The 27,722-nt window shown below is 40.8% G+C and overlaps 1 protein-coding gene across 13 annotated transcripts in view; it reads right to left on the reverse strand.

Moving 5' to 3' along the window:
• EYA1 (EYA transcriptional coactivator and phosphatase 1) overlaps positions 1 to 27,722 on the reverse strand; it is a 167,175-nt gene that overhangs the window by 139,123 nt on the left and 330 nt on the right. For all 13 annotated transcript variants that reach the window (XM_052787905.1, XM_052787898.1, XM_052787902.1 and 10 more), the window contains exon 2: positions 15,370 to 15,481. In XM_052787905.1, the coding sequence (XP_052643865.1) occupies positions 15,370 to 15,402 (33 nt within the window). In that variant the 5' untranslated portion in view covers positions 15,403 to 15,481. The remainder of the gene's footprint in view (positions 1 to 15,369; positions 15,482 to 27,722) is intronic.

Genomic DNA, 27,722 nt, shown 5'->3' on the forward strand with positions numbered 1-27,722 from the left:
CAACACATCGAATGCCATAACATGCAGGTAACAGCTGTAAAACATAGGAGAATGGACATGCCCTAAAAGGCCCAGGGAGTCAAAGGCCTTAGCGTGACCCTTCTCACTACACAGTGACAAGCAGTCAATACATCTTGGCATTGCAAGTAGAGAGAAGCCATCACACACCCCCCCCCCAACAACGATCCCCACACAGACTGTCTAAACCTTTAATAAAGAAGAGCAGTTAATGCTTTCAAAATATTAAGGTGTTACATACTGCTTTCCTTTTGCTAACACTTCTTACTCTCTTCCCACTTACATGCCAAAACATTTCATGGGGGAGGTCAAGAGAGGGATAAAATCTTTTTGTGGTGTCATTATAATCCAACTGTCATTGGATTAACCCTTCTGTGGAAGAAGTCTAGGAAGAGACAGAAAAAGGATTTGGAGCTGCTGTATTGTTGGTGTCCAGTCTTCCATTCTTGAAGATAAAACAAAGAGAATACTCACAAAAAGAGAGGAAAGTACAATTAAAATAAAAACAGTTTCTATGTCTCCTGCACACTTTTAATTGTAATTTGTTGACCAAGTTGAGCTCATGATCTTATCAGCCATTCTCAGATCTACCAAACTATGCTAGCACCAGACAGCGTAAGGCTTACTTTTTAGCAGCTTTACCAGCTGAGGATTCACAACTGACTTGCTAAAGGAATCATGCTGGTTACTTAGGACAAGTTTTTCTTGAACAGAAGGCAACAGAGATGGGAAAGATGAGGAATAAAGTGGAGAAAGGAAAGTAGTGCACAAGGTAAGAGCAGAACCCTACATTTTGCACTCCAAGTGACTTGCTTTGGATTTAACCACAGTGGATAGGAGTGGCGATGCAGACTCTTTTATGTCCCAAGCTCCAGGATTTATCCAGCAACACTGCAGCAGGCACTGGCTCCAAGTGCACACCAAAGCCAGGGTGGCTGAACTACCTAAGGCCTGAGGGTCAATAGATCTCACCAGCTACTGATTTTTGACAGGAATAAAGACCTGTATTAGAGCCAATCTTCAATTAGTGCATCTGTTCAACTAAAAGAAAAGAAAAAATAGTCACTGGTTTACTTATTTTTCATAAAAAACATGAATAGAATCTTTTTTAAAAAAATTAAATTAAGTAATTCAGCCCTCAGAAGCTGCTTTTAGAACAGATGGTCTTACAACTCTAACATTTACTCTTCCATCATATCTTGCTATAAACTAAACTTGCAAGTTCTTTAAGCGACAGCTTGCTTTTCTCTTTCCTCTCTGTGCCACGTACCAGAATGGATCTTTGATCTTCCCCTAGGTATAAAGGATAATAATATATATTTTTTAAAAATCACAGAGCTACTAATTGACCTTAAAATAATATTATATTAATAAAGGAATGTTTCCAAACATTGTCTTTTCTTGGTCAGTGAGCTACAGATTCCAAAAAGAATGTGAAATATACAGCTGTGAATATGGAGTTTTGCTGGAAGGCTATGTCCCCACTCTACCAAAACCTATCTGTCTAACCCTTGTGAGTCAGACCAAAAATCAGAACTTCCCAGAATTTTTCACTAGCAAGGGGAGAAGAAAGTTTTGGAGAAAGAGCTTTTAACAAAAAGATTAGATGACAAAAGAAGGGGGGCAGGGGGCAGGGGGTTAGAGTGGGTGCTTCTTACTACCCTGACTATCCTACAACCCAAAGAATGCAAAATAGAGCTTCAACCCCACTTCTGCCTGATTAGAACTGGAATTCAAACTGCTCCTCCAGGAAAGCATCTTCCCTCTTGCTTTTCTGGAACAAGTTGCTCTCAAATCTCTCCCTTGAAATACTTGCAGTCAAGTGGGTAGGACACTCACTTGCAATTCATTCACCTCTCTGCTCCGACCCAAGCTGTCAGTCACAACCAGAAGCCCCAAAGCACCGTCACCAGAGAACAGAGTGAAGAGGGAGTGGAATCACATCTTCCCAACTTGCAACTGATGCCAGAGCCCACAGTTTCGGAATTTTGGTCAAAACTATTAACCCCAGTTCAACACAAATTCACAAAGAGTTTCAGTTTAAAAGCAATTCTTTTTTTAAACTGAATACATTCAGTGAAAAAGGTTCTGAATGTTTTTGCACCTAAAATTGATTTTGTTTTTCCAACCTCTTATTCCACCATTTTGATCTTGTAAAAAGACACAATTCTTCTATGCAAATCTTACCTCATTTACCTCTTTAGTTCATCACAGCTATATCAGCACTTTTGCCACTCACCATAATGAGCTCTGCCATTCAGCTTATGCACCAAATACGTTGCATACCATGTGAAGAGCAAAATTTTGTCACCTCAGTTCTCAGCTGGAGAAGGGAGCTCTTTTTGGTGACAGTCTGTTCGGCTTAACTGTTCAAACAACTCTTTCTAACAACAACAAAAAGCTTTACTCAGATCTCACCCTAGCACTGTACTGTCACATCTGCATGGATTATAAAACCTCCCACTGTAAAAGTTACCACAGGATAGTAAGTTCTGTTCTCAGTCATTGGCACATCATACAAAAGCTTTATACTTCATCACAGGGCGCTGCTGTCTCATGTGGAACGCTTCTGAGAAACAGAAAAAAAAAAAAACCAAACTGGAAAATCTCACACAGATAAAGGAGATTCATAAAGAGAACCTGTTGCTTCAAACAATAATGAAAATCTCCTTGTTTTGCAGCTTCGTTTCTGTAGTTAGTTATGCTGTAAGGAAATGGCCTCAAAAATGCTGTCTACATACCAGAGTTTTGTGACCTAATTCTCCCTGATGTAGTCTGGAGAGTTCACCTTCAGCAAAACAGGCAGGAGAATAAAATTCAAAAATTATTCATCCTGGGTATTTAAAAATGCTTCAGGGATGTCAAAACACCCTGTTGTTGTTGTTGTTTAGCTTTGACAGACAGAGAAGTCCCATTGCCTGTGTGGCTCAGTTTTCCGTTTCGAAGAGAGGGCCGTATTCAGCGGCATCAGCAGCACGAAGGCAGTAGCAGGGCATCTGCCTGGGCAGGAGACACCACTACCCTCTCTGCCTTAGACATGAGCAAGACTACATCTGCCCACCCACCGGAATCAAATCTTCAAAGTCTTTCAAGAGCATGTGAGACAAATTAAAGAGGTTTCTAGGCTTCTATTTAAATTTTTTGTAAGACTGTGTGGGAGATGACTTTCTGAATCATACAATTAAACAACAAAAAAGAATTAGACCAATACTCACATTAAGAGGGCTTTGAATACCAGGACTCCTGTAGCATATAAACCAGGAAAAGTTACTAACCAACTATTATATTCTAAGACCAGGAATATTTTTTTTCATTTCCTAAGAAATAAGAAGAGGTTCCAAAGGTGCAAGCATGCACTCAGACATGTTCACAGTACTGACAGCTGGCATGGTAGGTATGCTCCAAATAGATAATTTCTTGGAAGTTATGAAGCTTGCGCTTTATAACCGTATCACCTGGAAGTCAACATGCAATTCATCCCCCACATTGTCTGGTTTTGTATATTTATACATAATACATGTGATCCACAGATCTCACTAAACCAAGGATTTATATATACAAAATAGCAAACACCTGTAAGAGGTGAATGATCTCCAACAGGACATTCACTCTATACTCTGCAAAGATAACAAGAGTACAAAAAGACAAAATTACTAAACAGGAGTATACAAGACTAATAAAATAAAAAGACACTGCAAGCAATTCTGATGCTTGGACAACACCCCTAGTGCTATTTTAGATGTCCTAGACACCTGCACAGGACTAGCTGACCTGTGCAGAGCTGCAGAAGACTCAGGCTTCGCTGGAGCAGATGCTGAGGGTCCAAAGACATTACACAGGCTGAGCACCATACGTTACAGCTAAATACCTAAAACTGGAAAAGGGCTTATGTTCTGCAGATTCAAATGCAAACCCAGGAGAAAGCAGGACAAAAAAAAACCCCTGAAGAACCATTTGCTTTTAGCTCATGGAAAACATGTGAAAAGCCTGTGGTAATAAAGGAATACTCAGTCAAGACAGGATCATTGCAGAAAAGCTAAATGAATTGTTTGCATGATACTCACTATGCAAGAAGATAAGACCTTGACAGCTCTAAACCAAAGTATTAGCAGAGGAAGCTTTGGGGCAGATTAACAAAATGAAGAGGCACAAAACACCCAGACCCAAGAGTTCACCCAAGAGCTCTAAAACAGTGGAAGCATGATCAAATCAGCTGCTATAATAAACAAAAGAATTGGTAGGCACATGGGAATACGATGTAATGGGGAAGAGAAAGCATGGCTTTGTAAAGAGAAGTCATAACTTCACGATTACCAGCGTTTCTGTAAGGAGTTAATGATTATTTGGATAAGGATGATTTGGTTAATGCAGTATATTTAGATTTCTGAAAAGCTCTCACAAGCCAAAAGCTCTTAAACAATTTGTCACAAGGTAAATAAAAGGTCTGTCATGAATTACTATTTAAAGGATGGAACAAAGTAAGTGGGCAGTTTTCACAATGTTACTAGCGGAATTCCAAAACGACCTGCTCTATTAAACATAAATGCCCTGGAAAAGTCGGCGAACAGCAACTTTATAAATTTGCTAAACTATGCAGGCCAGCTCAAAGTAAAGCTTCCTACAGAGAGCTGCCATCATGGTGACTACACACAACAAGAACTGGTGAAATTCTGTGTTGATAAATGCAAAGTAAAAGACAACTCAAACTGAGGATGGGCAAGGATAAGCGCTAAATTAACTACTGTTCCCAAGGAAAAGATCTTGGAGTTGTTGCAAATAATTTTCGGAAAACAACAGCTCAGTGTCCGATGGCAGTCAAAAGGGTGGATATAGTGTTAAAAATTATTAGGAAGGAAAGAGAGTAAAACAGAAAACATCATAAAGCCAGCGTGCTCACATCTTGAATCTCTCACACAAAGCTCTTCAGCAGCCTCCGGAAAAATGGAGGCTCTTCAGCTTGGAAGAGACACCTCGGCATCATGAGAACAACAGAAGTCTACAGAATCAGGAATGAGACTGCAGGAAGTGAACAGAGATTGACAATTCATTATTTCCCATGTCAGGAAAACTTAACACCCCCATGTTTTTGCTGCAGTTATTAGGCAGCAAGCATAAAATAACAAAAAGACTTTCTTAGAAAACACGTAATTAACTTGCGGAACTCATCACTACAAAGGCTCAAAGCATAAACATGTCCAAATAAAAGCCAGTTCATGAAGGACAGCATTAAACACAATGGTTTGGATGTATCTTCCATCCTATCAAAAGCAGGATTTGCTCTATTTTTCCTACTCTCTTTAAACATCTGCTGCTGGTCCCTGTTAGACGCAGAACAGCAAGCTAAGTTATGTTGTCTAACCCAACGTAGTGGCACTTACATACCTCTTGCTCTTCTCTACCAGTCCAAATCTGAGTGTTCTTCAAGGTGTCACACAAGGCTCCTGTTTTCCTGTCCAGCCACAAAAGTGTTTGCTCCTGAGTAGCTGTTGTCTTTAACTCTCCTTAGTCAGACCAAAACACTGTCAGATTAATTACATTCATCAGAGGCAGTTATTCTATTTAAACTTGCAGATGAAGAAGAAATTGAGAAGATGGAGAGTCCAGCTACGAAGAAGTGCAAGATACTCTTCGCTCCTGACAATCAAAAGCGGATGCAATACTGGCAAATAAGACAGTCTTTGAGCAACAATAAACAAGACAAGCTAAGAACAGAAAGAGCTGGCGTCCAGTGCTGCAAGGATTTGGCAGTGTGCTTGTCTTCTGTTTATAGAAAGCATAATGGCAGCATACAGCCCTTCCAGGGACTGAGCAGAGGATTTATGCAGTGTCTGCACTATATAAACCTCCTTGATGTGCCACTTAGCTTTTACAATGCCTTACTAAACCAGAGAAAAATAAAACATAGATCTTACACCTTCTCCCTTTCCAAAGTATTGTTACAAATGACACAAATCTGACGTACCTATCAGCCTACCACTAAATATACCTTGTTCCCAAAAAACCTAATGGTTCAAACTAGCGTAGAAAAATAGAAGTGAAACAGGCCATCCCTAAATTTAGATTCTTTTTTCATGTACAAATAACTGAAGGTGAAAGCAAGGCATATAAGCATTTAACTAGTTGATTCTGAATACAGAGATACTTTTAGATCTTTTAAATTATTTACAGGCCTAAAAGGGTGGTCAAACATGAAAAATATGTCCAATTATTAAGAATAAAAATAAAATAAAAAATAGATCATGCTTACTTTCCTAAAAATATCTACGGTACTAAACACACATTCAGCAAGAGCAAATGCCTGAATCTACAAGCACCCAAGCAGTGCCTACTCTAAAAGCTATCTCTCTTTTAATCCCCATTCATTTTGCCTAAATGTAACACTTTTAGATTATATTTTAAAATTACTCTGCTGCATAAGGACAGTGTGAAAGTGTGCCTGAAATGACTTACTCTCCTACTTGCTCCTTTTAAAACAGATTGAGAAAAAAATAAGCGATTTTTTTTCTTCAAGCAATTTCTTTCATTGACTCATGACCATTAACAACATTTATAGCTCTGTAAATTATAATCAGGATAATCAAATCCTGTGCTTCGGGGTATGAGCTGATCACCATAGGAGCTGGGAAGAAATTTTCTCCCATCTGCTGCGCTGCACAGTTGTATAGGTGCATTGTTGGTACGATGGAAAGTTCACCCTATGTGAATGCTGGTGGCAGAATATAAGGCTTTGAATGCCAAAAATGTCAGAATGACAAATTCGCTGTGATTGATGAGAAATCCCTATGAAGCCTCCGCACTCACTGCCAGACTGATGCTGTGCTATGCACATGGACCACGAGACCAGTGAGGCTACAACTTCCAGGACAGTCTAGACAACACTGCTAAAGCAAGGCAGACAGAAATAGAGAAGCATCTCTTTTCTACAAACTCTGAATTTTAATTTCTCCTGTTGTAAACAGGTCCTTGACTGGCTAATCTTACCCCCAGCAAATATAATTTGATTTTACTGTAGCCATATATGTAAACATAATATGAGAAAATCATGGCATTAACATTATTAACTACTAACAAAATTATATTCCTCAAGTAAAAGCTGGAACATAACTTAATTTAATCTAATACATTCCATGCACACAGACACACATATATACACTCACACCAAAATAACATTAATTTAAACATTATGTTTCTGAAATCCACTAATCTGAGGTCAGTATATATAAGATTGAAAACTGTACTTAAACAGGGTTTCTCTGTCATTCTATCATATTTGTCTATTACCATAGGACAATACTAAGCACAAATATTTGAGAGAAATGTGAAATCAGGAGGAACTTATATTTCAATATCCCATGCAAAGTAACAAACTAAAACTAGAAGTTTGCTGTGTACGTAGGAGCAGTACCAGCAATAGCTACAGTCCAACCAAGTACCGTAGAGCCTTAAGTGCCAACTTTAAACTGCCAGCTTAAAATTGCTATCCATAAAGTTACCAGGACAGACATGTGAGCCCCACAGCAATGCTCTGCAGACCCCTAAGCCTGTAACTTCACTGTGAGTGCGCAGGAGATGGCATTTACCCTCTCCTGTAACAGTGAGTGTTATATCTGTAGAGCTCCCGAGAACCACCGAAAATGTCAGAAGGAAAAGGATGAGTTGGTGACCAAAATCATTGCCAAAATACTGTTTTAAGGAAACATGCTTCCATTAAGCATCGGTAGAGAAGCTTCACTACTGGCTTAGTGATTCCTCCATACCAACACCACTTTCTGCTAGGAAGCTCCAGCTTATCTGTGAGTCAATATCATGGGGACGAAGCTGAGAGCTGGAGATGGACTGTGTCATTAGTGTTGCTAAATACAGGGTTGGACCTATCACATAAATCTGCACGGTAAATCTGAGACAAAATTTACAAAAGCATGTCTCTAGAGAAGTTGCTGAAATCCGTGAGATTGCTCCATACAGTCTTTAAGATACACACTCAAGCAGCTGAACATGAAGTACCTGATCTGTAACGTTTCAATTTTGTTCCTAAATATTCACATTCTCTCTCTCTCCACAGAAGTGTTCACAGAAAATTGTGAGTTTATGTATGCATCAAAATACTTCCCCTTTGTGTCTGCAAGACTACTTTAGACTAGAAAACTCACTTAAAAATTATATCAATTTCCACATTTACTCGAATGGCACCAGGACAGGGGGTGTAAGAAAACAGGTATGGAAGTTTTGGCATCTGAGTGAGTATCCCAGCTTTTGAAACAGCAACGGAAACATATCCTTCTAATCAAAAATGATTGTTTCAAGAAAAACAGTACGTACTTAAGAAGAGTGTTTCAGGTAGTTCATGTAATATCACATAGATATACTCTGTACTAAAGTTTTGTTATAGAAGTGAAATTCAAAAAACAGTTTAGGTATGTGCATGTATAAGTAAAGCAGTGTGTGTATGTGTGGGTGTAAATACTATATACCCAGATGCAAACCCTCAATTCACTGAGTAAACTTCAGCTCTATACCTTAGTACTCAATTCTGAGTCTGGTTACCTTCCGGATTGCTAAGTCTTTCTAAATTAGAACAAGCAATTTCTCTTTGTTTTACCTAATATTTGAAAATGGCAAAAAAGTCCCATGGGTCACTGAAAATTATCCCTTCATTCCTGCCGCCTGTTTCAAGTCAGTCAAAACATTCCAGACTTCAAAAGGGGGCTTTGCCTGCTTAGGCCATTTTGGTGTCCTTCTATGGTTGGCCTATGAGGGATTGGTTATTTGGATAAATTAGTTTGTGGAGCCTGCTGGCCTTCTAGAAGACCTCAGTGTCTGACTGCAAATTAGTTATACCGAACATGTAGAAATCCCTGGGCAGACGAGAAGAAATAAGTGGTGATAAAATCTAATACTACAATGTTTGTAATGCGATTTTATTCTGCTCTGTAGCTTGTAAGCAAAGCTAATGTTGAATTAAAAATTTTAAAATATAAAAATGTCCATGAAAGCACAAAATCAGATCAGTACCCGAGTCACAGCAGAGAAGGCTGGATGCCAACTTTAAAGTTAAGCTTCCAGCAGGAATCTTTTACAAGAACAAACAAAAAACCCCTGGTTTTCCACAAAATCAAGTAGGTATTTACATTACGGATGCACCCCCGCTTAAGCCAGGAAGTCACACAGTTGAATTCTGCTGGAGCTTGGGCTGTGAATAAACTGCTATGCAGTCTTTTAGTGCATAGTTGTACAACTGCCTAAGGAGAGTTTATCCTTAAGGAAGAAAAGTCAGAGAGCCAAAACTAACAAACATGGCTCCTCGAGCGGAACAATGGTCCAGAAAACCTAGTAAAAAAGAAAATAAACTTCACTGGCAGTTTGCTTTTTACTGTTAAGGGCTAAGCTACAACTTCATCAAGACTTTCAAGGAGAGACTTCACACAGAACAGTATGCATACAGTGCACGTACAGAGCGGCTGGAAAGAGTCAGATGGATTGTGTATTTTTTATATACGCATTATATACCTATTTTTATAAGGTGATCTAAAACCGCCTCACGCCATAACAAAAAGATCCACCTCTCTGAGGAAGGGTGTTTGTAGCTAAGATCAGTGGTGGTATCTGTTGATGGACTGCAAAGAAATCCCTGCAAGGTCTCTGTCCTGCTCCTAAAGCTGGGACCATAAGGTCAGCGCTGATTTGTGTGTGCGGTAAACACACTAAGAGTGAGGCTGGTGGTGGGATTAGTTTCTGGTATCATTGCCAAAAAATTACAAATGCTCATTAAAAATAAGAGCTACGATGAATGCTGTGTTTAGGCTCTGGTTCTGCAAAGATGAATATGCCCAACACTACAAGCTGTGGGTAGAAGTACTTCTGCCAGTGCTGCAAGCATGGTTGCCTATGGCACTGCAGGGTTTCTGCCAGCGATTAGGAAAAGTACATTTTAAGTAACAAGAATTCCTCCATGGTGTTACTGGAAACCCAGCTAAATGAATAGTTTGTAGTGAATAAGGTATGCTCTTCAAACTGCCCACAAACAGCTTACAATTTTCAGGAGTATTTCCACTAAAAAGTTTTTAAAGAAAAAATTCTACTAATAGTTACCGATTGGGCAGTTACCATAGACAGCCTAGCAGCAGCTCATTTCAATTTGGGGAATTTAAATACATCAGCTAGTTCCGGCTGTTCATTATTTTTGACACTTACCGAGTGTTGTAAGTGGGTTTTGTGGCTTATGTTTCCAATATCCTCCCAACTGCAGATAGAGAGGGGAAGGGGAGTGGAAAGGGTGCAGGCGATTACATTTCATAGGCTCAGTTACAGATTGCAATTGCATGGTGCTTGTTGGTTGTTGCCTTGCAGAGCTTTCCAAAAAGGAAGCGCGTTACACATTTCTTCAGAATAGCAAGGGAACGCAGAAGGGAGTACAGTGCTGTGCCAGCCTTTGAGAGAAACCGAGGTAGTACCAATATACATGATTTTCACAGGTGACGATGCTATGAGTTTTCAACTGAAGGTAAAATACTTGTATTTTCACCCATTTTCCTCATAGACCTTGTTCCCTAATGTGACAAACAGGTAATGTGACAGCATGACAAACATGCCGTCGATGATGTTGTTCAAACCTGGAGGTCGTGTCCAGCCGTCACCAGCCATGCCCGCAGGCACAGCCATGCCACCACCGTGGCAGTGGCCTCTGAAGCCGCTTCTGGGCTGAAGAGCCGCACCGCCGAATCCCAGCTCGCCTCAAAACAAAATGAACTTTCTAGCCCTTCTGGTAGCGAAGATAACCTTGAAAATGTGAAAAGAGTGTAATCTGATGCCTCAGTAAGACTGCAAGGAGCTTGAAACAAAGACGGAGAGATGTGAACTGCCCCAGCCATCTCTCTCTGGGCCCCATGGACTCAGCATTTCTGTGGTCGTGGAGTCTGGCTTTTTTCCAAGATTCCACAGAATCTCGCATGTTTGCTGCAAAATTCATTATTTTGCTGCAGCCAGGTGCTGGATGTTTTTTGGTTTGGTTTTGGTTTTTTTTTTTCCCTCCCCCTTTTCTTGCTGAAACCAGCTACTCACTCTGCATCTTTCCATTAGCGGAGGTATGAGGTGAATTTTCGGTGCAAGTGCCGCTCTACAGTACATGGCATGAGGTAAGCAGGAGAGCGGTGTCCGGCAAGCAGCAGGGAGGAGCAAGAAGTTGGAAGTATGCAGCCAGGCTGCCCAGAGCGCCGACCGAAAGCTGAGGTTTGGGGGCTGCGGGGGGAATCGGAGAAGATTAACTGCTGAAGCAGACTAGGAGCACCTCCTTTCTTGGCTCATTGGGTACACGCTGTTTGGATCTAACTTGACTGCTGAGGGCCTCAGAGTCTTCGCTCTGTTTTCCAGATGGGCAAAGTCCATCATCAAAAATACTCAATGCTGAAAATACTTCTTGGTGTACAATTTTGCAATGAGAATTTTCAACTATGAGCCTGGGCGGGGTAGGAATGAAAAATATTTTATGCTATATAATAACCTAACATCGCTACCAAAGAGAGACTGATGGGGAAGAAATACCCTCCAAAATATTCCCAGGAGGTACAGTAATTGCTGAAAACATGCTAATATTTACTTGCGAAAACTTCCTTGTGCTGAATCTTGCAAATAAGTAAAAAAAGATGCATTTTTTTTAAACAGTTGGCAAATGGAATGAAATAAAATACCTGCTTACCTCTACAATGACCTTTTGGAGGTTATTAAAAAGTTGTCATCGGGGTACCTCTAACCCAGGTGTATATCAACATCAAGCATATCATGCCAGAATCATCTGATTATCAGTGTTTGTCATGTTTCTAGGGCTTCTAGAGGTTTTCTAGGGCTTCTAGAGGTTTTCTAGGGCAATGCATTCATGCCAATGCCAAGTTTGGGACAGGTAGAGATTTAGCCTACCACAAATGTAAGCCACAATAATTTTACATCAATTTTTTGAAATCAATTTGGGGTAAGATGTACTGTTACCCAATCTCAGTTTCCTTACATACAGAATTTCTCTAACATCCAAACTGACATTTTCGTCTCAAAAATACTTAAAACAAGATGTGGGTTTTTTTCTTCTCAGGTATGTGTGAGCAGTGGGACTCATTGCAAATGACTGGCAGGCAGAAAAGCCCCCTCAGGATGGTGAAGAACAGGGTTTACAAACTCAAGCGGAGATTGGAGCACTAGTATATGCATGAGATGCAATCCTATGCATGGCACTTCAAAGTGTAAACATGCTGGCTATGTATCAGACTTGCAGATTTCAGTAGCAAGCCAAATAATATTACTTTGCTGGTCCTTGCTCCAAAGTCAATCAAGTGAAGAAGTACATCCACACAAAGATCAGTGAGGTGAGCAGCATGGCGTTTTGACAGTCTTTGAGAAGAAACAGCCCAGGCATTGAGGCAGCCCAGTTGTAGGAATTTATAACATCTTAGTTTTCATTGAGATCTCTGCTTCACTGACGAATTGGGTTGAAATCAACAACCAATTTATTAATAGAGAAATACAAATTAAAAATAACTCACCACTTGTTTTAGCTTGATAAAACACAAGTGGACCGTCTTTAATGGGGCATGTATCATTACCAAACAAGCTTCAAAGCCTTTTTTGGACTTGGAAAGAAAGAAACTGAACATCAGTGACTTTTTCAGGCAGGATAATACACTGATACCCTCCGTCTAGCCAGCCTCAGGTTTGTGTTACACTTCTTTCTCAGGCACCTAGTAAAAGAAAGGTGAGGGCAGATGTAGTGTTCAAGTTTGCAAGCACAAATTTGCAAGTCAGCTCCTACAGAACGTGAACCAAACACATGACAGCACCATTAGGACCACTTCTCCAGGTGATGGAAGTGTTGCCTAGATGCTAAAATCCCCTCTCAGCTGTACAAATGTAACAGAGAGCAGAAGTTAGCCTACTGGGCTTATTATGGTATCCTCTTGTACACGTTAACACTGACAGGCTGCATTCCCATGTGAAACATCATCCTCTCTCAACAGAGAAATCTTGGCCAAAGACAGTGGCAAAGTACTTACTCATCTATTCTCTCATAGTGTTGTCTGATAAACTTTTTTCATTTTCCTTTCCTTTCTCCTTCTCCTGCTACTTGCTCTGTTGTCCATCTAGCCCTATCTTCCTAAAACATTATACACCTTCAATTCTCAGCTATTGAATACAGCTCCTCCCTTACCCACATGTACCCGAAATTGCTTCCACAGCATAGTTTGCATTGGCCACTTCCAAAATTAAAGTACCTTTCAACTGGCACTTGTAGAAAAGTTTTCCTCTTTTCCTCTGGACTACCACCAGATTTTAGGAGTTGCTACATGTGTTTGGGATCTTAAATCCCAAACAGCTTTTGGCTTCTGTGTTGTAATTGCAGAGTAGTAACCCATCCCTCACGCTCCCTTTTTCTTGTATGCACACACAGAGAGCAGAATAAACAAAAAGAGTGCTGATGCCATCTTTTTTATTTTCACTGAGACTATTTTGCCTTCTGACTACTGCTTTTAAGAAATCTCCATGTTGGCCAACCGACTGTTGCAAACAGAGCAGCCTGTCCAGTTATGAATGAATTAAAGTGAGGTCTAATTGCAGGATTTGATTCACTAGTTTAATACCCCATTTTTAAACCTATCCAATGACACGGCAATCAGAAGAGTCACACCCCACAGTGGTACTTCTGCCCTGTGTCATATACCTTTGGGCTGTCCAGTCCTCGCCGTTACAGAAGCCTGAGTGCTTGTCAATGCAGCAAGTCTATTCAGCAGTTACTGGTTCAGATTTTGACAATCCCGATGATAGCATCCATGCCTACCACCCACTTGGGTAAGGTGAAGGGAAATTCTGAGCAGATGAAGTGTTTTACAGACTCTGCATTAAGTGGTGAAAAGAAGCAATGGAATGAATAACCCCAACAGGAGCACTGGTGGTGCCAAACCATGAACAAATATTTCCCTTAATACTCCTCTTATGTTAAGTGACAGTTACATTTGTCATTACATACAGCTCCAGCGTACGATTATCATTTGACCCAAACCCACTGCAGCACACAAAGGCCAGAGAGAGAGCTGGTCACAGAGAGAGGCAGGCAGTATTGCAGTGGAAGCCGCAGAAAATCCTGACGGCGTCAGGGACAGGCTTTTCGTGCATGGAGAAAGCCTGATCCTGAATAGAACAAGGACTGAGAGCCTGGGTGGTGCTGAAAGCTCTGGGACTGCAACTGCAAAGAGGACCATCCCTGTTTAGCACCAGTTGGTAACCATGGCCACCCCTTTCTCTAGGAGTGAATTGGTCCTTTTCACACATTGCTGTAGCAGCGATGGATAAATACCCAAATGTACACATAGAGACAGGCTGTGGAACAAATGAACCTTGGAAAATAATCAAAGCCATATTGCTTCAGACAGTAAAAATGACACTAGATGAGAAGTGTAACAAAACCATGCAACACAACAGGCTTATTATTAGGTGGTTTAGTTCTTTCTGCTCTGTTGCTATGTGAAAAACTGACACAAGCATCAGGGAAACTGGATATACAAGGGGAAGAGGGAGAGATGATGCAGAGTACTGTCAAATACAGAAAATAAACAAACCAGAAAAAAATGCAGGAAAGAAATCTAATCAAATTTACTAAATAGTAGTTTTTGGAGTTATTTTACAACTGGTAAAAACAAGGCAATTTCAATGCGCACCGTTTCTGTCAAAACAATCTAGGAAAAAAAAGTAGCATTTTGATGTTCACTGAGTGCCAAGAATGATATCACAAACTAAACTAACAAATCAGTAATACACACTAATCATTTGACCGTGCATGAAATATTATTTTAAAACATTACTAACCGTGTCTGAAAGTTTGCAAGATTTCTTACTATTGTGACTTTATAAACAGGCATTTAAAAGAAACAGCAATGCTGCTAAAGATTTTTTTTTCAAGAAACACATATTTTGCCACTGTTCATAAGATTTTGCAGCTAGGAGTTGCACCCGCTTCTCCCAGAAACAACATTCACACAAGCAAAGAGAAATAACCTCAAATAATGGGATGAAAACTCTCTAACAGATCAAAATGTTAACAATATAAATGTAGCAAGCCACAAACTTCGTAGAGAAAGCAACAAGCATCATTTCGTAGTATGAATCATTGAAGACAAATATTTTTAAATCTATACTTATTTTCTGTAGCTTTAGCATAAACCTCCACCTCTCAATGAATTTCATCATTTACAGCTTCCAATCATTAAAAATGCATGTAGCTTTCTAAAACTTTCCAGTGACTTGGTCGCAACAAAAATAATTACCACTTTAAAAGCTGTAACTTTTTTTCTCAGGATTGACAAGTTGTTTACTTACAGACTTCCCATTTATTCCCTGGGGGTCTTCCATTGAAGATTTCTTCTTCCAAATTATATACAGGCTATTAGTTACAGTGAGGTTCAGACAGTCCTAGTACACACACACACCCCTGTGGAAAAGACAGCACCACATTGCCATATTAATTTGTTGGCATGAAATTAAGAGCTGATCTTTACATCCGCAACTTTCCATTAACTAACAAGTATTCACAAGTTGGGAGCAGTTATCTCCGGTGAACTGAATTAATCTTGAAAATAAATATATAGTTGAGCTGTTTATTGCAAATCCACACGAGCCAAAAGCAGGCAGCGAGAGCCCCGTTGCGCTCACTGTCGGCAGACGAATAAAAGGCAGCCAGGAACTCTTCTACCGTTGCTATTTCTGTGCCAACAACACAACTTTTCTTCTTTTTTTTCTTTTTTTTTTGTGAAGTTCAGCCTCACCCTGATATCTATCAAAGTCAATTGTACTTTAATGCTAAGAGGAAATAATAACAAAGAAATATGATTGTAGATTGAGCTAGGATAAAAAAGAAAATCCACAAAGTTTTCAAAATGTTGCCCTCAAGCTAAGGATATTTTTATACTAAATCTCTTCAAGTTTACATTAGGGCACAGTCCTAGCCCCTATAAATTATAAATATGGGATGCTTTGTGTTCTCTCACCTTTGGAAACGGTGTTCTTTGATGTTAAAAATAACAGTGAAGCGCTGAGATGAATTAACAAAGGATTACCCCCCAAACAGACATCAATTCAAAATATGGCTTCCTTACAGAGCCGATTTTCTTTAGAATAAAATGCTGTGACCTTCTTAAAATTTAGAATTAATCATTAGAATAATTCAAACAAACCCAACTGAAATCCTCATTAGAAAAATTGGCTTGTTTTTTTTAAAGACATGGGCAAATGCAGTCTGCTAAAGAATAATAAAAATGTAAATCTGACTTTTTTAAGTGTTTATATATATACATACACCCTTTATATATACAGAAATGTTAATTGCACTTTGCTTATCTATGACAAGCGAAGATCCAATGGTCTGAAGATATTTGTCCTAAAACCACTCTGTACACAAAACATGTATATTTTAGGATCAGGATCCAAAAATCTTATTGTGCATCTTTCTACCTGAATGGGATTCTTGCAAGAAAAAAAAATATCCCTTCAAGCCCAGTTGTTCTGTGCACAATTAATCCACACTGGATACTACTCATTGCACATATTCGGCTACTTCTATAAAATCTAAACATTAAGAAAGTGTTAACAGGTCCACTCCACACCCTAAGGAAGATGCTAATATGAACCATGTTTCTGTAATGCATCCACTCCCTTCTTTCTGCTTCACAATTGAGAGATCGAATCCAGTCCCACTCCTGCTGAGAACAATGGCTAATCTGAAATATTTCTATGAAATCAGGGTTTGGTGCTCATATTTGTTCTGACACCAGATTATAGGTTAGAAAATGATTCAAGGCTTTAAAAAGTGACAATTAAAGTTAGGGAGGGGAAGGACAAGAATTTCATCTAGCTTTAAAAAAAATAATAATAGCAAAGACCAGAAGAAAACAGTTCTCTAACAATGCCCCACTCCTAAGCAATGACTGACATCTGTTTCAAAAACTCTTTTATTGCAAAATTCAATAAATGGAAAAACCGCACAAGCTGAAAGTCTGCCACTTCAGCGAGGGAATAAAATGGAGCCTTTTCTAATGGAAAAATATTCAAAAGTCAATTGATGTAATGCTGGTATGTGGATGACCTGACAGCTTTTCAGATCAGCAGTGCTCTCTTTACTAATGGAAAGAAAACTTTACGAAGACTGGTAATCGTCTACATTTAAAAAGCATTTTCTATTAAAGCCCATAAGGAAAAAGCATATATGTTTTAGTGTATATCGTAGTTCAGCTGTAATTAGGTGACCCAGCTTGCAGAAACTGCTGCGGCGAACATTTTCTCTCTCTGGGAGAGGTTCCTATAACACACCAGCATCAAAAGAGCACACTATTGCATATTCTGCCCTCCAAGTCACTGCAAAAGAGATTTAAGAAAAGGTCCTATATATACCCCCACACACACTGTTAGGGGCAAAGACTTGTCTTTTTCAGCAGACACGAGAGACCTCTGGCAGCAGAATCAAGTTAACAGTAACATGAGGGCTTAAACATTAATACAGAACAGCTGATTTACAATGTAATTAAGTAATTTTAATTTTAAAAATTCAACTTTTAAACAAGAGCAACTTAGTTATCCTTATTATAATTGTCATCTTAGGTTATTTTTAACTTTCAGTAAAGCTTTAGGGAAACTAATTAAATTCCCTTGAGTTGTTAACGTACCAAAAATTAAATCTAAATTACATAGAGTATCTATTACAGAGAAGTTGTTTTATGCAAAATATGCCATCGAATATGAGGGAAAATACCTCAAATTATTGAAAGAGACAAGATCTAAATTGAAGGGAAGTCATGAAAGTACATATCCCCTTTTATTTTTCTCTACTACTTTGGAAGTCATTTGCTTGGTTTATTATTATTATTATTATCATTATTATTAAATACAAGATGGTAGCAGTTAAGAATCCCACCAGCTAAAGAAGTACTATTGCACCAGGCGCGATAACCGGCCACCCCCTTTTCCAAACAGCTATTATTACCATTTTAAAAGGAATAAAAAAAAAAACATGAAGAGCAAAGTACAGAAAGTGGTTTACGGGGGATTTTATTCCCTCCTTTCTGAAACGTTATCCAACACCGTGCAATTTTCCCTGCACACATGGACCTGAACGTGCGCCTTTGCAGCCAGGCGCCGGGCAGTTGCCAACCGCTCCCCGGCCAGGCTGCGGAGGTGGCCAGGAGCTTCAATAAAGCCCCGTGTCGTGCAAGGGTTGTCCCCGTCTGAGCGCCCACCTGAAAACTTGACGAAAGCGAGTGGCCGATTACGCGAGAAGCGGATGTTAAACACAGTCAGGGACACTGTGAAATAATCTCTGAGGGGCTGGAAGGTACTGGAGGAGGGTGATCTCCTGCACAGATGGCACCGAGCGCAAGGGTGACCAAAAAGTAGCTGGCCACGGCTGACTCCCAGCACTTACAGACACCAACATTTAAGGACGAGGAACCTGATTTCTTACGCTTGCCAAGCTGCTCTCCCTAAAAGCTTTGCATTTCCCATGCACGCCCTACTCTGCCACTAACACCCTCATCTCAGAGCCGTCCCAGGGCTGCCGTAACGTACGCGCAGCTGCAGCGAGCCCCTGCAGAAGCTCACTGCGATCAGAAACAGCACAAACACACCACCACCTTGGGCTACCTTACCCTTTCCATCACCAAGGAGAAGGGATTAAACTTTTTTCCTGTTCCTGTGCCACGAGCAAAACCGCTCCCATCTTAGAACCTCCTGGCTGATTACGCCATTGTAAAGTCTCCAAGATGAGGTCACTTTTAGTGTTATCAGTGGATACCGCTTTGCTCTCATTTTCTTTTTTTTTTTTTTTTTTAAAAATAAGGTTTGCCAGACTGATCACACTTTCCCAGGAACTGGTAGGATTTTCTAATAACACCTAGACAAAATTGTATCTCCCCAAACCATACTCATTCATTAGAAGAAAAAAAAATAACAGAAAAGCCACACGTGCTTTATCATTTGGTAGAGAAAGAAAGAAAGAGGTTATGAGGCTGGGCGAAATGGTCTTTTTTTACCGTGTAGATGATAGCATGTGGTATTTTACAGTTAATGGTAGGGAACTCAATGGTTTTGATTTTAGGTGCTACATTTGGGAAGTTTCCTTTTTAGCACTTGCTAAAGGTTCACTACATACACTCCATTCCCAGGTAGGTCTCTCGTCCCCCACCCCCACTTCCTTTTAAGGTGTTAAATTTGGCAGATAACCTGGGTAGCATTTAGAAAACAATTATTTCCAAATGCTAGGAAAGAAACTTGCCAAGTGTAACAGCTAAAAACCAAAAAGAAAAAAAAAAAAGGAAGGAAATAAAACGGAAGAGGGAAAGATATTTTTTAAAAATGAAATTTAGTAGGGACCTTTCAGCAGCTTTATAAACAATTAACTCCAGCAGTGCGCCTGAAGACCACCTCTGATTCAGCCTGGAACGCCTGCAAATGCAATACAGCATCCTGCCTTCCAGCGAGCTTCAGGGACTCCAATAAAATAGATAGGTGCCCAGATGTGCAGGACCAAACATGCACATCTGCTGGAAGACGTCCCACACCAACTGCAGTGCTGACACTGACCTAAACACAGACTCTGGGCCAGCTCCAGACCTCTCTGTGGGTATGCAGCCTGCAGGTAACACACTGCACAACAGCATGGGAGGTAGGTTGCCACTTTTGCATCCCCACAAACATCCATGTCCATCTCAACAGACCTTTTTTTCCAATACCACTGAGCAGAAATGCATGGGGTGTCAGGACTTGTGGCTGGAGTAAACTTGCGGGAGAGAGGGCTGAAAAACTTCAGTTTTAATGGTTTATTGGTAAGCTTTCCTTTACATAAATACAGAACAAGCTCTCCAGTGTCCTGGACAGGCATGTGTAAAACCCATGGCGCTTACACTCTCTGTGATGTCTAGGTCAGCACCAAAGTAATCTCATTCTTTTTAAGCCAGTAACATAAATTAGTATCTAGATTTTTCTGCTATCTAGGTCATCACTTTTAACTTCAAAATAAGATTTAAAAAAATCAATTAAAACTGAAAATTATGGTGTTTCCTTAATGTTTTTTATTTCACTGAAAACTAACATTTCTGGTAAGGAAACATGAGGTCTCATCTACTTACACAGAAGTCTCAGTGGATGCTGGACCAGATTAACAGAGGAGTCTCAAGAGCACAAGGAAGAAAGAAAGAAGGAAGGAAGCACTATAAACACAAAGAATACACCACAGGCAAATGATATTAGTGAAAGCCTGGAAAATATATCTGTACTACTTTTTGAATCCTGATTATATTTATAAAATTGCTACAACACTGTAAGCCTGTCTTGAAGAAACGATTTGACAACAAGGTTTGTGCCACATTTCTCCCATGTACGATTAAATCTAACACAAAAAAGGGGGTGTTGAGAACACAAGGACCACTATACCGATTCAGACCAACAATCCTCATGGTGCTATCTCCAACAACAGCCATAACTGGACACAGAAGAGCAAGAACAGAACAAGCATATGCCATTTCCCCAGTATTTTCCCAGCTTCCTGCCATTTCTATTCAAAGGATTTCCTGAGCCTGGTGGAGCTCATCTGCCTAGCAACCCTCAGTACAGCTCTCTCAAGTACTTGTCCATCTTCCTCTTGAACCCATGTAAACTTTTTGGATTCCTAACAATGCTGAACATTCATTTTTTGCGAGCATTACTGAGCACTGAACAAATTTTCTTGGCATTATCTTTGATACCAACATCTCATTTCTGAATGATGGGAGTCAGCTCAGTGCCCGTCACTTTCCACATACAGCTACAACTATTTTGCCCAGGGTCTGGCAGTTTATATTTATCTCTGAAGAATTTCATTTGTCATTTTATTGTCTAGTGACTTGTCTCATAAGGTCCTTGCGCAGGTCTTCACAGTCCGCTCTCATTTCTATTCACCTCACTCTCCAAGTCATTTATGAATAATTTGCTAATTTAAACTGCTAACCTGGAATATCTTCCATTCAAGTGGACGCAACCTAGAAAAATGATTGTGCCTGATTAGCACAATCTTCAGACTAAGCTACGTGAGGAAAGCGGAATGAGAAAAACAGAAAATTCCCACCTGAAGAAATAAACAAAGGCAAAAGATGTTGCCACGTTTATCAAGGAATGGGGATCTGCTGGCTCCTAATTTCAGCAAGCTCAGAAGAGCTCTCTGGTCCCCCAGTGTTGGAAGAGACTCAGTCACATACAAAGAAACCTCTCCTGAGGTGGAGAAAGAAACCTGACAACGTAGTAACCAAAACTCCCAGAGCACCTGGCACAGGCAAACGTTTACGACTGGAGAACTGCAAAAAATAGGTTAATAATTCATCAGTTTTAGAACTTGTAAAAATGAACTGTAACTGGTTCAGAAACCATCTTGATAAAGTCTTTGTGTTGCTCCCTTCATCTGCCATGGTCAGGAATAGTTTAAACTGCAAACAAAAATGAGGCCCTGGTGCATATGTGCATCAGGTATGAAATCTGGTGCCAGCGACGGCCGGATTGCTGAGCGCATCTCCCCGGCAGAGCCGCCCAACAGGACGCCTCTGTTAGGAAGCTCCACAAAGGGCCAAAGTGGGAGACACACATACATATATAATTTTAAAGCAATAATGTTATTCTAAAAGCAGAGCTCTCCAAACATAGCAAAAGATCGTATTTTTCATTGAATACTAAATACACATGAAAGTCAAACTGTAAAACAACGTTAAAATTATACTGGCAACTTGCTTGCCAGAATTTTTTTTTTAATGACTTACAAAATCAATGTGATGTTTAAACTACCCAGTGGGATCAACTTTATTTGTATCTGAAATGTAAGTTGAAACTGTTCAGCAAAGAAACACGCTAACAGTTTAGGACCGGAAATAAAGAATATTTTTAAGGTGAAAACATAAGGGAAACTTATTTTTTTAAAAATTGATAAAACTACCATTTACAGTGTGAATGCTGTGCCTCAAACAGGATTAAACAGCTTTGCTCTTAGCATTCCATTTGATCTTTATTATCAAAGAGTGACAGGAATCCCTACTTTCCCTGGGTTTATTTATGTATCAAACAAAGAGAATAGAAAAAGAATGCAGCAGCCAATTCCTTCGTTGTGAGTTGTTGGAGTAATACATCCGTTTTCTGCTCTGTATGTGTCAAACACACCACAGAAGGCAAGGGGGTCCAGAGATTAACACTGCCTATTAGACTAAGTGTCATGGTTAATAAAGAGTATGAAATACATACAGGAAAAATGTTGAGCTACGAATCATAATATGCAACTGGAATGCTTACCTAGCTCAGGAAAGAAGTGTAAGATGCTTTACAAACAAAGCTTACTTTCAACCCGTGTGGTTCTGTACAACGTTTCTAATGAGTAATAATTATATACGTTCTCTAGGAAGCCTTTCTACGCCTCTTATAAATTTAGATTAAAGGTAAGGCATTACTTATTATTTCACATGGGCTTTTAAAGTAGTTTGTAAAATATATGCAGTCTATAAAAGTTTGTGGTCTAACAACAAACAACTGTACTGCCTCTGTACAATTCAGTGCAAACAAGTAAAGGTTTGCTCATCATAATTAATGCAAGGCTTCAAGGCTTAGACAGAGCAATTAAAAGTAATTTTCCTCTAGGTGAAATCATGCTTTATTTTAATCAGTTTTTTTAACTTTTATTCTTTTTTTAAAAGTAAATCAGATACATTTGATTCTGAAATTGTAACAACCTTCATTAAAGCCTAGGCTTCCCCCAAGCTAGTGAAAGAATTCAAGTAAGAAACGCTACCAGCAGTATTTTCAGCAGTGGAAGCCACAGTATCCCAGAGCACAGAAAAATACAGCCAAGCAGGATGCGTTACAGAAAGCATGGTTGCAAGTGAGTCATCCTGGCTATGGAAAGCTAACGCTCAACTGGGAAACTCAAAGGCCAAAGTCTTGGCATCTCCCAGCGCAGGGGTACCCGAGCACTAAGTTACAGTCTGCTGAGGTCCCACATTCTGCGAGAACCACCAAATTGCCTCTGGACTCCCTGTGCCCACGGGAGCAGCGTAGCTGCACTCCCGTGGCACAGAGCCACCACTCCGGTGTCTCTGCATGAGTGGCATGTCCAGTATTCACAATGGATCAACCACCAACTGAATGTGCGTACCAGTGACCTTCCTCACATTGTCATCAGTAAGGCTAAGGATGCTGCTTTCTTATTTACCTACCATATAATGAGAAAACTTCCCTGTCTCTCGAGGTCAACTACAATTTTCTTTGGTAAGTCACAACATTCACATACCACAAGAAGCATCTTATTTTCAGTCTTTACAACAGATCAAATGCCAGAATTCGCATTTTCTATCTACAGATACTTCCGCTTCTCATCACGCAGTAAAGGTACCTACTTGCAGTGGGTAGGAGTTTCACCAGTAGGTGCAAGTAGTCTATTTTCTTCATTTGGACTCATCTATGAGAACGGAAGAAGGAAGACAGTTTTTTCTTTTTTTCTCTTTTAATCTCTGTTAAAGTCCAAGTGAAAGAGAATGAATGGCCCTAAGCGTGAGAAAACCAGAAGGCTGTATCACTGAACTGTCAAAATTGTCAACATGAGGTCCAGTGGGATATTTAAAGGCACCTCATGAGGTTAAGCCATTTACATTTATTTGTTTGTTTGCTTATACTGCAAGCACCCTCATGAATGACAGTAAGCACCCAGCTGCACCTTTAGTCACCTAAATACCTTTGGAAGTCTAATCCATGGTGACCAGAAATACCAACAATTCACTAACTAGAAGTTAATTTTAGAACAGGAGTGATACTGTATTTACCTAACAACGATGTCAGCTTTCCTTCACGTTTCTGTGCTACATCCTCCAGCTCTTGCCTCTCAGGGGGTAATCCCAGGGACGGTGCTGCCCGGCTCCCCACGGGGCTGTCCCCGCTCCAACTGGGTCAAGGGAGGAGACACTGGCTAAGACCTCTCTTCTCTAGCCAGCAGTCACTTCTTATGAAACTAAAACCCCACCAACAAATCCTTGCCAAATTTGGACAATTCATGTGAATATTACAGGGGAGGAGAAGGAAATGATTGTAAGAACATTTGTAGGGCTCCCAGTTGCTTGGAAAACAATGCTAAAAACCATTTTTAAATGCTGATTGGTTCAACTTTGTCGTATCTCTTGCCTGACAAATGACATTCTTTTCCTCTGATTTCTGCCAGACTGTGTTTTTATGAAAATGAATTCAACAACTCATCATTTTTAACATAATAAACCCAGAAACCTTAAGGATTGGGAACCTTGATAAATAGGTTCTACTTACACAACTACACAAAGATGCATTATGTGTTCTTTGTCAGAAAAAAAAATGCACCAAGTTTAGTCAAACAGCAGTATTTAGTTTCAGTTCTCCATGTCTCCAAACTGTATCCACCAATGAGAATGAATTTCATATACATTTATGAAAAAACAAACACACAACGGCAAAACACTGCTGAAGTTAAGTCGTTAAATCAACCTGTCCTCTAGCAACAGCCATGCTTCTTACAAGTTCGCTTACCCTACTACTCTTGCAGTCTTTTTCACCATCACAGCTCAAGATAAAACTGTAATGGCTACAGTAATATATTAAGTGTGAAAGAAGTAAGAGACAATAGTTGTTATCCATATTACATTATTTTTACAATTTGTTATGAAAGATGAATTATTGTGTCATTTATCAAATAAAGTTATAACTAAGTTATAGTAAATAATATTTCACAATAAAGGAGAAAATAAAGAAGGTACTACACATATTCTGAACATAACGTTTCACCTTCCTTTGAGAACAGTGTAGCCTAAAAGCTAAAAAAGAAAATTTTAGTCACACAAAACCATGCGATCCCCTTCAATATTCAGATGATCAAGAGCTGAAGCTATTGAGCTGAGAAATTAAAATTCAGAAGTTTCAGGAATCAGGCCAATTGCCTAAAGAGGCAGTAGGTGTGACTCGCTATGGAAACAGCATAGCAAGGACAGAGAAACAACTTTTGAGTTGGAAAAGCTTTTAAAAGCATATGAAGTACCCAGCTGTGGCCTCCTTGATTTTAAGGACTTTACACACAATTTCCGTTCTTATAAATAAAAAGAGCTTTCTCCTAGCTCACTTCATTACAAGGGGAGCTGCAAAAATGCAGACCCACCTCACAGGGTGGGAGTTCACCTCCGTGATTTTTCCGGGCAGCCCGGCACGGCGGGGGCCCTGGGTGGGCTGGGGCGGGGGTGTTCGCTGCCTGCGTTGCCCACGCACCCACCCGCTGCCCGGGGCTTGCCCTGGGTATGGGCAGCAGCTGCCCCCCTGGCTCCCTCCCCCAAGAACTGCCCCTGCGGGTGCCTCTCCCAAGCAGCCACAGCTCGCTCTCACACCATCAAATCCGGGCAAGTCTTTCTTGGTCCAACCACTAAAGCCTTTTCGTGGTAGCTTGACCTGTATCATAGAACTCAATGGTAAATTCACATTTTACTTTTTATGGCCATGCCGTAGGATTAGTGCTCTGAGACAGAGTGAGAAGAGATGCTGTGTCACAAAGAAGTTAAAAAAAAAAAAAAGGTAAAAGAGCATTAAAAGTGTCCAGATGCTTGAGAAATCATTATCTTATGATGTTTGATATATCAGATTAAACAGTCAAAGATAACAAGAGTAAAAATGAAAGGAAGGAAAAAACTCAAGCCTCCTAATTCAATTTAATCTCTTAATGTTGTATCACTCTCCCCCTCTTTCTCCAAATCTAGAAGGAAAGGTTATTTTGAGCAATAATATCTACGGATTCTATAATTAAGTAATTGAATGAAAGAAACAAAGCAAATAACCTAAAATTCTCTAAATGCACAGGATGCAAGAGGCCCCCAGTTTCCAGCTGACTTGGAGAAACTGTTCAAATGACCTCTGAAGATTTTAAAATTCTCCTGCCAGAGTCCATCCCTCACCTTGCCCACAGTGACAGGATTTGCAGCGCAAGGAGGACAGAGCCACAAACAAGAAAAAAAGTGACTTGCTTCCTCCTTTTTCTTCCTACCCCTTTTGTGATTCAGTTTACACGGGAAGATACAGCTAACGAAGAAAATTAGGAATGAAACATCAGGCCTGGAATAAATACCACAGCTGTTGGGAACCAGTGACTTAGTTTCTACTTAGATGGGTTGTAAACATTATCAATGCTATTACAAATTCTACAATTCTGAAGACTGCCAAACCATTCATAAAGACTAATCCGTAAGTTTTAAAAGTTTGTTCAAGGATGCAGATACTTGCAGTTTACCTTACACTGAAATCTATGGTAGAATAAGATGTTTGCAAACTAGGACAAAGGTCTGGGGGGGAGCGTATCCAGACTAGCCTTCAGAAGATATGCCAGCTACCTCCACGAGCTGCAGTCCTCAATTAGGGACATTTCCATACATATTGCCCTTCTGTCTCTTATTTTCTGGTGCAGGCAGACTACCTGCTCCATGACTACTCTGTGATCCTACAACTCCCCTTATTATGGTTCATGCTTACACAGCTTTTGGCAGAGAACAAACAGCTCTAATCTGGAAATTGTTTCATAGGGACTTTCCACACACCACATTCTCTTTTTAAAGAACTTCTCACAGCACTGAATGACTGATTTCTCTTCTTATAACCATTTTTTTATTTTAAAAGACTATGGAAAGTGTGAGTCTTCAAACGTAGCAACTGTCCAGTGCTGCTGCTCGTACCGCATTTTGCTACAGCATATGTAACCATGAAAGTGTTTTGCCACTAAAAGTCAATGTGAACTACTGTTTGCAATTTAAATGTAACACTATGTTCCTCAGAGCCTAAAAGAAAAAAAGCCTAATGTTGTATTTTAATAATTGAAGAAAACTCTGATCTTTGACACTGTGATAGAAAAACTGCCTATTTAATTACCGTTTTAAAGAACAGAGTATTTCCAGCAAAAAATAAGCTTTGCCTCCAAGACCGACACCACCGACAAAAACCACCTCGCGACTAGCCATACCCAACAAGCCTTTCGAAGGGCTTGGGTGACGGCGGGCGCAACGGAAACCCCAGGAGGCGAGCTGAGGAGAGGGGCACCTGTGGGTGCACCCCTCCCTGCCGCCGACGCTCGGCACCCTCCTCGCCCCCGACAAGGTGCTGGGATGCGCGGAGAGGGGAGGGGAGAGGCGAGCAGCCCTCCTTCCCTCCTGCCTCTCCCCGAGCCCCCGCAGGCAGGCAGCCGGCGGGCTCCCGGCGGGGCAGCGGCCGCCCCGGCGGGGCAGCGGCCGCCCCGGCGGGGCAGCGCCCGGGGCAGCGGGCAGCGCGGGGTGCGGTGCGGTGCGGTGCGGCGCGGCGGGATCGCCCTCGGTGCCCCGGCACCGGCCGCCTCTCCCCGTCCGTCGGAGGAGCCGCCCGCTCCTTGCTGGGGGCCTGGCCACCTCCCCTAACGCTTGCCGTGCTCACAGCCGGCAGGCCCGCGGGACGGGGGCGAAGGCAGACGCGCTGATGGCAGCCAAGCGCCCAGCCCGCAGATTTCTACCCTCGGCCACAAAAAACACGCGCTCAGCGGAGCCGACCCACCGAGGCCCCCGCCGAAGCAACGCAGCGCCCGGCGCCCCCCGGCCGGCACCGGGGGCTCCCGCGGCGCCGGGCTCAGCCGAGCTCTGCCGCCCCTTCCCCTCCTACCC

The sequence above is a fragment of the Harpia harpyja genome, chromosome 5, assembly GCF_026419915.1.
Source record: "Harpia harpyja isolate bHarHar1 chromosome 5, bHarHar1 primary haplotype, whole genome shotgun sequence".
Classification (NCBI taxonomy): domain Eukaryota; kingdom Metazoa; phylum Chordata; class Aves; order Accipitriformes; family Accipitridae; genus Harpia; species Harpia harpyja.